The sequence below is a fragment of the Hipposideros armiger genome, unplaced genomic scaffold, assembly GCF_001890085.2.
Source record: "Hipposideros armiger isolate ML-2016 unplaced genomic scaffold, ASM189008v1 scaffold_173, whole genome shotgun sequence".
Taxonomy (NCBI): domain Eukaryota; kingdom Metazoa; phylum Chordata; class Mammalia; order Chiroptera; family Hipposideridae; genus Hipposideros; species Hipposideros armiger.
Genome location: NW_017731523.1, coordinates 1,927,852 through 1,939,666, shown reverse-complemented (window position 1 = coordinate 1,939,666; position 11,815 = coordinate 1,927,852). Strand labels below are relative to the sequence as shown.

Sequence of the window (11,815 nt, the reverse complement as noted above, 5' to 3'; positions counted from 1 at the left end):
GGAAAATGGTCTCTGTCTATGTATTTTAATTTCATGCAAAGGGTTTTAAGCATCTGTACTATAAACTTACTTCTATGCCTGTACCCAATTCAGCAGAAACCATCATTATCCGGAAGACCCGCCGTCAGCGGCCTGCCTTCGTTTACCCACATCCCCCTGGAACGGAGATCTGTTTGGGGTACCGCTGTCTACACTATAGAACTATGGCCAAATCTCCATGGATGCTTTGCTAATTCTGGGACTTAACTCCTGGAACCTACCTGCAGGTCAGGAATTTAGCCTGAATGCCTCTGAAGAAATGATATTTTAAGCCGTTTTAAAAATACCTTTTAAAAAATTTCCTGTGCAGCAGGATTTGAGAGGTTTAACAACATGACAGGTAAGAACTTTCTCTCTTTCTAGTCCCTTATCACGCCGCGCAACGAAGGCCGAAGCAGAACAGGACCCTGGAAGGAGAGCCCGGGGACCCAGGTGCCCTTTGGGGCTTCAAGGCGCTCCGCCGGGCGGCTGTTTTCGAGAGAGGCGCAGCCCTCGCCCCAGGACCGCAGGGCCGGCGGCTGGGGAAGCTTCCGGGACGCGCGCGGGGGAGGCGGCGCGGCGCTGCACCTGCCCTGCTCAGGACACAGCCCCCGGGCGAGGCGTCGAGGGACCCCCCGAAGTCAATATTGGGATTTTTAATAAACCAAGGAATAGGATTTTAATTATTCAAACCCCAGCTCCTCTGGGACAGATGCTGTTGGGATGGTCCTAGTCACACAATATTAAAGACACCCATCACTGAGAGGACGAGCAAAGCGTCCAAGACATCCGTTGCAATTAACGAATTGACCAGAGACTGGGCAGCACAGGGCATTGATTGCTGGTGCCCAACCGGACCCTCCTCTCCTCCTCCCCATTCCTCCCCCGACCCGAGTCAGGCTCCAGCGGCAGCCGGGACCGCGCGTCCCTGCTTCGTGGCGGGGGCTGCATTTTTCATGAGCCCGGGGTGAACAGGTGCGAAGTGCGCTGGAGACAGCCGGCCGGCCGCCGGGCGCAGGAACCATGGAGAGCGAGCGCGACATGTACCGCCAGTTCCAGGACTGGTGCCTCCGGACTTACGGGGACTCAGGCAAGACCAAGACGGTGACCCGTAAAAAATACGAACGGATCGTCCAGCTCCTCAACGGCTCCGAGTCGAGCTCCACGGACAACGCCAAATTTAAATTCTGGGTTAAATCGAAGGGCTTCCAGCTGGGCCAGCCGGACGAGGTCCGCGGGGGAGGCGGCGGCGCCAAGCAAGTGCTCTACGTGCCGGTCAAGACCACGGTGAGTGACTCGCCTTCGTCTGTTATTTGTCTGCGAGAGCAGCCTGGCGGGGAGGAGGGAGGCTGAGGGAGCCGTGAGCCACCGTTGGCTCGTGTGCCCCCACCCTCCTCAACCCCCTCCCCAAGTGGTCCCCACTCGCATTAGCCAGGCGCGTTTCCCCCACCGTGGAGTCTTTGTGGTCCTTTATTTTAAAGCGGCAGCGCACCGCCGGAGCCCGCGGCGCTCCTCGCCTCCTGGCTCCTGGACCCTCTAACTGGAGCTTCCATCCCCGGGTCGGGCGGCGTCCCGCGTCCTCTGGCTGGGCCATTGTCCCATGCCCTTCGCTGGGCTCCCGGCGCGTGCCCCGCCGTCGCCACCGCGCATAAAGGCCACGCCGGAACCCCAGCCGCACGCTCTGATAATAGACGATTCTGATCGATAGTCTACAGTGCCTCCTTATTGGTACAAAGCCCGAATGTGGCGCTAGTCATGAATGAGGGGTTCTCCCCCCCCCCAAAGACACTATCAGCTTTTATTGTTAGACCGCCGCCTGGGAGACATGGGGCTGTCCGAGCGCCTTGATCTCTCCCAAAGATCTTGCCACGACTGTTTAGATCGTAGATAAGGTCCTGGAGAGTCCTCCTCCCCGCCCCCATCGCCTTCCTCACTCCCCCCTTTCACAAATAAAGCTGTAGCTACATGATGAACAACAAAGAGAGATGGGCTTGGGCGCAGTCAAATGGTGTACGTATTTGTTCCCTCACTCTGGAATGGCTCTAGTCTGATGGCCACAAAGCTCTAAGCCCAGGCATTGCGCGGTAATGGCACTGAGAGCCCAGGGTATTGCAGCCTCACAAGGCAGAGGAAAGCGGCAGCAGCGCCAGTTTCCTTTCTAAGAAGATGGGAACTGTGGGCTACAAGTAGGATCGCAGATCAGATCCATGAGACTTCTTTCTTCATCATGCCACGGTGGGTACTCGCCTGGAGCAGGAGTGGGGAGGGGATATGGCATCTTTTGCGTTTTTTTTGCCTCGCTTTGGGGTTTCTTAAGCATTTGCCCCTTTTCCTCCCTTTCTACTGGCAAGTGTTTCCTGGAGGATGACAGAAAGGAGATGCCTTGAAACCTATTCTTCTATCTCAAACGGAGGTATATTACATTGAAAGTAATGTGCATAAGAGGTTTTTCAAAGGATTATTTGGAGGACTCTTTTAGGTTTGGAAAACAGTTTATGGTCTCCCGAGATTAATTAGGTGTGTTTGTATGAGGGAAGTATATTTGTTTTGGAATTTATAAGGGAAATGTAAATAAAGGTGAAATGGAAACACATAAAAGTTCTGTTGTTTTTTTTTAAATGTACTGTTGTTTGGAAGGTTTCTAGGAGGTATATCTATAAATGAAGACTTCTCCTTTAATGTGTGGCACTGCTAAAGACAATAGTGAGATGACTGTCTTGCTTTACTAAATAATGAAGACTAGATGGGCATGGATTAGAACTGAGGTTTATTTACATCTGGATGAGCCAGGAGTCTGTTGGAGAGAATGAAGTGCTTTGATTCATTTGTATTGGGAGTAACATTAAGAACCTGATTTTTAAAAATAATTGTTCAACAAAGTAAATTGAAATTCAGAACCTAATAATGTATTTTCCTTTGGGCAATATTGGGCTAATTAAATGACTAAAATAATTATTCAAGATATATTTACTAAATATTATTTAATAATATTGTATGTGTTTTTTGTAAAAAAAAATTGCTACCTGGGAAGTTTGTTGTTCATTCCTTTCGTATTTTAAACTTAGGTCTCTCTGTTTACCTGTCTGATAGCTTCACCTGTTTCGGTCCAATGAGTTTATACTTGGATGGATTTGGTTACATCCATTATGTATAAACAGATATACCCTTTTAAAACGTTAATTAAAAATTCTAAATAAATTCTGAAGTGGTTATAGAGGCACTACAATAAACATGATGTCAGTAATTCTCATACTTGGATACCCATATTTTCTTTCCAAAATTGATGCAGAATTGTTATAGAATTATTGCTAAGACATCTAATATAGAGTAACAGCTCCAGCGTCAATAATAAAGTAACACATTTTTCTCTTTTCAGTAAAGATTCCATGTATTGATGGGAGAAAATGTAATCCATCAAGTGATATTCTTAGGTAATGGTTTCCATGTAGTATTTAGAGCTGTGCTTCTCATTCAGCCTGTGTGGAAATGCTGAAGAGGTTTTTAATTCATGAACTCTTCTGTTGCTCTTTATGAAAATTTTATGCTGCCTCTGACATAGAATTATAGGCTCCTCCTTCTCTAAGAGACAGCCAATCGTCATTTCAACGAGTTAAAAAAATCAATTTTTTTATCATGTGTCCCCACATCTTAAATTATTTCTTAAAAATATGTTGATTTTTCTTTATAATAGCAAGAATACAATCACCTGAGAAAAAAAAACAAATATATTTTCTTTTTCTTCAATGGCGTATCTTGGTTGAATTAAATACTGTATTTGAATGGCATTTTTCAAGTAGACGAAGAATCATTCCAGCTATCTGAAGCTGGCTTTGCTGTCAGTGAGAGAGATCTGCACCTGATGTTGCAGTAACCCACTGCTGTTGATAATTAGGCAACATTACTACTGAGAAAAGGGAAAGAGGAAAGGGGAGAGGACAGGCTGAAGCTAATTAACTACTTGGGTTTAATGAAAGAAAGGGAGACCGATAGCACCTGGGAGGTTGTACTAGAAGAGAGTAGACACTCCCCACACACTTATCTGAAACGTAACCATCTTACAGTCTGAAAGAAGCTAGGTTCTACCTCTTATTTTCCCAAGATAATAGATGTAGCTTTCCAAGTACTCTTTCCCCTAAAGCCTAAATTTAACTGAAGTTAAATTAGTTAACTGATGATAAATCAAGCAAGTGACAACTGGCTTTAAATAAAATTGTAGCATACTGGAAAAGATAAACATGCCCTTTAATATTTGTCCTGGCCATGCCTAAAGCTGAGGGGACATATCTGTCACTGTTTAGATTACTCTGTGGCTGAGGAGATACTGTTTGGTCACCAAGCAACAACATCCTGCAACTCAGCCATTTTAGGTCTAGAGTGGGACCTGTTTGCTTGTGCACGCAGCCATGCTCATACATACACACACAAAGGCAACTTGTTGAGTATCTCATCAAAGTTTTTTTTCCAGGCTACCGCTATTATTTTTATGAAATTGCCAGAAATTTAGAATAATGAAATGATGAATAACTTAAAACAGTTCTGAAAAAGATACAGCAAATGTCTGACATTGATTATAAAAATGTTGAATCAGCAATCATTTTACATTAGCATCACTCTAGTTACTCTATTTTACATCTTTGATAATCCTAGTTTAGTTTGCTTTTAGAAGCTTTTCATCTTGATTGACATTTTTTTCTGGCAACAATTTGTTGAAACATCACACAATTTGTACTACCAAAACGCATTATATCACTTGATATTATGAAAGGTAAACTTAGAAAATAACCAGAAAATTCATTAAACCCTTTCATTAGTCACATGATGAATGCATTACTGTGTATGTTTTAAAAGTGTACTGCACTGTGTTTAATATTAGGAAATTTGGTAAATTTATATTTTATTTGTTTTTTTGTCTTACGCAAACAAGGTAATGAATAACCAAACTGTAAAGTCATATAATATGGGTGAAGCTTTTCTTGACCTATATTTGTAAGAACAAATATTTAGGTCTCATTTTTGCCTTTTATGTTTTTTTCTTCACATATTTACATATATTCATGGGGACCATGAAATGAATTTTTCATGCAGAAAGGAAAATGCATTACCTTTATTTTTGTCATTTAAAAATGATTTATTCAGTTCTGCAGACTGTAGCCTCAGATTTCATATTGTTCTTGCTATGTATGCTACTAATTGATTATTGTACAGTGATTAGAATGAATATTCATGGACTGGTTAATAAACAGTTACTGGGGTATTTTTGTTGTTGTTTTTTGTTTTTTTAGTTCTTTGTCTATGGTTTTAGTTATAAATTCTTTAGGCTACATCAGAGTGAAGGAAATGATGCCTCATAAGGAGCCTGTATGCATTTCTACCTGGCCTAACTTCATGCCTGAGACACACATCGCATATATTAAACTGTGATCTGGAATTTGCTGCAGAAATTCCAAAAATCAGAGCTGAGGAACAGCACCAGCTATATAATATGATACTTTGTATCTATGACACAGAGACAAATCATAATTGTAATCACTGAGAGAAAAGCAAAATTTTGCTTATCTCCTATACATTCACAGTGGGCATTGCTATTGATAACCGATGCATTTTTGTCTTCATTTAAGTATTTTGGGACACGATAGACTAGGTCTTTGGAGTAAAAAGTTCCTAAGGATGAACCTCAGCAATATGGCTTATTAGCTGACTTGAGTGTTTCCTTGTGAGTTGTTGAGAGCAATGAGTCATGTATGGCAACCCCCAGCATAGTGCCTATGTCAGGTTCTCAGGGAATAGTGGGAGCCTTTACTAGAAGGCAGCCTGGCATGAGACTTAAGAGTCAGTGGGCTTGTAGAAATAACTTTGACTATAAGAGGAATTCGGACCATGTTAATATATGAAGACTATCCCACGCTTATTTCCTAAGATAACCAGTTCTTGACTTTTCCATTGGTTCCTTGTCTTACTAGTAAGCACAGTGGGGATGAGGGTGAGGATTCAGCACTCATATATATGCCTTCTATAAACTATCTCAGCCAGAACCTCCTAAGATTCTACTCCTCAAGGTTTTATACTCTTGACTTCCTGCATAAGATAGAGGAAAGATGAAGCAGCAAGCACAGGGATGTGGCAGCAAAACTTCCAAGAGTTCCAATCCCGTGCGAAGAGCATCAAGACCTTTCCCTAATAGCTGGGGAAGATTAAAGTGAATTTAATATGTTTTAGGTTACATTCATTTGTAGAATCCTGGGATAACAAGATAAAATAAACTTCATGGACAACATAAATGGCAGGGTATATATATTTTAGAGCAAGACTTAAATCCTAGATTTGATATTTACTGGAGCTATGAGTTCGGGGAAGTTTCTTAACTAAAGAGGTAGTTTCCTTTTTGTAAATGTCAGTAATAATACTTGCCTAACTCATTTTGAATACGAATTAATAATCACAATTCATAAGCAGAGAGCATATGCCTAGCACATAGTAAATAGTAAAAAAAAATCTGTTCTAAGTATTATTAAGAATGCAAGAACACCATGATGTGATTATAATTAGGTATATGTCATGAACTCAAAATCACACTGCAACAAAGAGATACAATACAAGATATATACCAGGGCTACCAAAAAAATATATATACACATTTTAAGAGATGTTACTATGCTCAAGCAGTAGTTCGCCATAATCAGAAGTGTCTGGACGCTCATGGTAACTACTTTGAGCACCTCTCGTAATTGCAGAAGTCAAACATGACTTGTATTCATCTTTTGTTATCCGTATATGTGTATATTGAATATTACAATTAATACAGTTTTTTCCTTTCTTAAAATGTATATACTTTTTTGGCACCCTCTGTGTATACATATGTATGTATGATTCAGATATTTTTCTTGCCTACTCCATTTTTAGAACATAGAAATGATTGTTTTTGTAAAAGTGATACGCTTTTATTATTTAAAAAAATATAAATGAAAAGGAAAGAAAAAAGTTAAAAAGTCACACTAAATCCCCTACCCAGAAAGAACTACCATTAGCTAATTATGAGCATCATTCTAGATGCCTTTCTAAATATATATACCAGAAGATTAGGTATAATGATTGATTGATATAATGATTGATATGGACAGGCAGAAATAATTTTCCAAAACTGGGATGATAATTATATGCTAATTTAAGTAAGAGAAATGAAGCATAATATTAACAAAATGTAACAAAAGAAAAACAAATACATAAAATTTAAAATATTGTTAGTAGATACTTCTTCTCAGAGGCATTTATTTCCGAAGTTAATAGAAAAGATACAGGAAAATATTAAAAGGTTGAATTATTTTTTCAACGACAGATTTCAATTTTATAATATATTGTTCACTTTTTCCAATGGTAGATGAGGAACAGGCCACATGATAGGACCGTCTTATTTACCACAACACAATAGCTAGTTTCATAGCCATACTGAATACTCTGTTTTAAAAATACTTATTTGTTTACTTAAATTGTGGTTGAAAAACACAACATGAAATTTACCATCTTAACCATTTTTAAGTGTACAGTTCAATAGTATTAAGTATACCATACACATTACTGTACAACAGCTCTCCGGAACTTTTTTGTATCTCAAAACTGAAACTCTCTATAAACAACAATTCTCTCTTTCTCCCCTCCCCCCAGACCCTGGTAACCACCATTCTTCTTTCTGTTTCTGTGAACATGACTACATTAGATACCTCATAGAAGTGGAATCATACTTTGTCTTTTTGTGACTTAGTTAGCTCCCTTAGCATAATGTTCTCAAGATTCATTCATGTTATAGTGTGTGACAGTTTCTTTACTTTTTTTTTTAGTTTTTTATTTATTTTTTATTATTAGTTTCAGGCGTACAAAACCACATAATGATTAGATTTATACTCCTCACAAAGTGATAACTCCCCTCCCAGTCTACTACCCCTGTGACATCGTATATAGCTGTTACTATACCATTGACTATATTCCCTATGCTGTACTTTACATCCTGTGACTATATACCATATTTCCTCCTGAATAAGACACACCCTTTTTTGAAAAATTCGGGGTCTAAAAACTGGGTGCATCTTATACAGTGGTTGTAGATTTTTTTACTTGCATTTCCCACAAGTGATGAGGAGTTGTATGGATTTTATGATGAATAAAACTTGAGTTCAATAACTTTATGTAATTACATTTTTTTCAAATTTCAGGCCCCAAAATTAAGGTGTGTCTTATACATGGAAGCATCTTGTACATCGCAAAAAAAGGCATATATATATTATATATATATATATTTTTTTTTTTTTTTATAAAATTATAGTTGACATTTGATATTATTCTACATCAGCTTCAAGTGTACAGCGCAGTGATCAGGCACCTACACAATCTATGAAGTGATCCCCCCAATAAGTCCAGTACCCATCTGGCATCCTACATAATCTATACGTTATTGATTATATTCTTCATGCTGTATTTCACATCCCCATGACTAATTTGTGACTACCAATTTGTACTTTCTAATCCCTTCACCTTCTCTCCCATCCCCCAACTTCCCTCCCATCTAGCAACCATCAGTTTTTTGTCTATATCTCTGAGTCTATTTCTGTTTTGTTTGCTGATTTATTCTGTTCTTTAGAGTACACATATAAGTGAGATCATATGGTATTTGTCTTTCTCAGTCTGACCTATTTCACTTAGTATAATAGTCTCTAGGTCCATTCATGTTGTTGCAAATGATGAGGTTTCATTCTGTTTTATGGCAGAGTAATACTCCATTGTATAAATATACCACAATTGCTTTATCCAGTCATCTAGTGATGGGCCTTTTGGTTGTTTCCATGTCTTGGCTATTGTGAATAGTGCTACAATAAACAAAGGGGTGTATATATTTTTTCAAATTAGTGTTTTGGATTCTTTGGATAAATACCCAAATAATTTGGGTCCTAAGGTATTTCTATTTTTAATTTTTGAGGAACCTCCATACTATTTTCCATAGTGGCTGGGCCAGTTTGCAATTCCACCAACAGTGCATGAGGATTTCCCCTTCTCTCCACATTCTTGCCAACACTTGTTCAGTTTCTTCATTTTTTAAGGCTTAATAATATGTCATTGTATGTGTACCACAGTTTATTTATCCATTCATCTGTCAATGGTCATTTGGGTTGCTTCTGCCTCTTGGCTATTGTAAATAATGCTGCTATGAATGTGGGTGTGCAAATAGCTCTTCAAGATGCTGCTTTCAATTCTTTTGGATATAAACCCACAAATGTGATTGCTGAATCATATGGTAGTTCAATTGCTAATTTTTTTGAAGACCTGCCACACTGTTTTTCATAGCAGTTGCACCATTTTATAATCCCACCAACACTGCACAAAGGTAAGCACTTTTTAAGGCTAAGAAACTGGTGACTGTTTTCCTCATGTAGAGTTATTTAGTGAGTATACTTGTTTAGGCAATTGCAAGTATTTAATGTAACATAATTAGTAATAATATATTAAGGCCTTAAATTTATCAAGTTCTTAGTATAGATTAAGGATTTAACTAATCATTTGATACAGAAGGCCCATTTTATATTCACAATAGTCCTATGGTATTAACGCTTTATATTACACACTTGAGAAAATTGTGGTTTAGTTAAGGTGAATTTCTAAAGTCACACAGCTTCAAAGTTTTAGAGTTGGGATGAGGAACCATTTCAGTTGGATTCCAAAGTCCTTGCTTTGGTCTCCAGACATTCTAAATAATGCACTCCAATTTTTTTTAAAAAAATAAACATTCACTCAATATGTGTATTTTATAAGTTACATAGGTTTACTACTGTATCAATACTTAACACATTTTAAAACATATTAAAGTATAAATATTTAGGGCTGATTAGAAAATGCATATGCATTTTAGTATTTTCTTCTTCCTCTCAATAAGTCTTCTCATGTACTCCCTGGGATATGCATATACCAATTTAGAAACAATTACTCTAATGCATAGTACAGTGTTGCCTCACAGTTGAACGTTGTGGTTAAGACTTTATACTTCAGCAAAAATATCACCTCCTCTATTACAACGGGTGTCTCTGTACTTAACCAACACAATATTAAAATAATATCTAAGCCATACAACTCTGTAACGCCCATTAAACAGTTATACACATCTGGTGTTGGTATGAGGGGAGAAGTTATTTCCTCAGAGGCATTTTCAGGGGATGGTGCACAGTTAAGAAGAGTTGAAGTATAGGGTACAGTGGAAGATGAGGTTTGAAGAGTAGGCTGGGGAAATATTATGGGAAACCTCTACTACCATGTTTGGACTTCATTCTGTAGGAAGTGGCAGTCACCAAGAGTGTTTGAGCAGAGATGTCGTAATGTACATTTCATAGGTAGGGATTTAACGTCTTTCAGTGTTTTATGTTGCAGGATATAAATCAGATAAGTAAAGAATACAAGTTAAATAGTTTCTTTGACTCAATTTGTTCAAAATATTATAGTTTTAAATGTTATACAGATATTAAAATCAAATTATCAAGCAGTAAATCAATATGATTCAATAGCTTGTTGCTGTGTAATTGAATGATGCTGTATAGATCTCAGACTTCATTCATTTCAATAGAATATTAAAAATAAGGTTCTATGAGACTTAAGAAAGAATATATTTAAAGGCACCTAAAAGAATATGTATGTATCAAGTTATCTTGTATTATAATAAACAGGTGTTTTTTGTTTTGTTTTATTTTGCTTTTGGACTTGGGGAGAAATAATTGTTGACCTCTTAGCTGTTACTACATCCACAATCACAAAGACTTCCCAAAGAAGTCTTTCTAAAAACATGAGTGGAGAATTCTATATACAATACTTATTCAAGCATAGTCCTTTTCAGAGTAAAGTAAATAATTCAAAAGTTTCTTAAAATGTGAAGTTTATGCTTTAAGGCAATATTCTAGATCTTACCCCAAGTTGTTTCTTATTCTTACTTTGCTTTTATACCCACATGCTTATCTCTGCCCCTAAGGGCCTTCCCCAGGGTTCTTCAATTTTTGTATACTTGGAGGTAGGCAGGATTCTAAGATAACTGTTAAATGACGCTTATGCTTGTATAATCTGCTCCTCTGTGTGTGTGGGTTGAACCTGTGTATTGATGAGCTATAGTTCTGGTATGTTGTATGATACTGTTGACTTAAGAAAAGGGGGGTCTTTCAGGTGTGTCTGACTTTTTAAAAGAAAGGTTGTTTTTTTTTTCCTGGCTTCTTGCGAAGTCAGCTGCAAATTCTGAGATGGATTCAATGCAAGGGAGGTTCTCTGTTGCTGAGATGGAGAAGGCCATGTGGTTAAGAGCTGACAGCAATTTGTGGGCCCTGAGAGCATGCTTTGCCAACAGCTAGCTAAACAGTGGGGACCCAACTCTTAAAACCACAAGGGAATGAATTCTGCCAGCAACCCAAGGAAGTTTGGAAATAGATCTTTTTTTTGTAGTTGGGCTTCCAATAAAAACGAAGTTGGCCGACACCTTGATTTTCACTTTATGTGAACCTGAGCAGAGGATCCATTTGAAATGTGCTGGACTTCTGACTCAAGGAAATTTTAGGTTAGTAAGTTTGGGATGTTTTAAGCCACACAGTTTGTCTTGATCAGTTATGTAGCAAAAGAAAACTAATACATAGTCTTTTTGTATTAATTTTCCCCTGAGCATTTGTGCAGTTAAAATAAGTCAACTATTATGCAGAAAAAGCATTTGACAAAATACAGCAGCCATTTATGATAAAAACTCTTAGCAAAGTGGGAATACGAGGATCATATCTCAACATAATAAAGG

The 11,815-nt window shown here is 38.3% G+C and overlaps 1 protein-coding gene across 5 annotated transcripts in view; it reads left to right on the top strand.

Moving 5' to 3' along the window:
* The first annotated feature begins 739 nt into the window (after positions 1–739).
* The window catches only part of NOL4 (nucleolar protein 4), a 318,494-nt gene continuing 307,418 nt past the window's right edge, over positions 740–11,815 (top strand). For 2 of the 5 annotated variants that reach the window (XM_019652128.1, XM_019652127.1), the window contains exon 1: positions 740–1,305. In XM_019652128.1, coding sequence (XP_019507673.1) covers positions 1,042–1,305 — 264 coding nt within the window. In that variant the 5' untranslated portion in view covers positions 740–1,041. Of the gene's footprint in view, positions 1,306–1,819; positions 2,254–11,815 lie in introns of those variants that run through there. The other 3 variants (XM_019652129.1, XM_019652132.1, XM_019652131.1) reach the window with 2 other exon arrangements.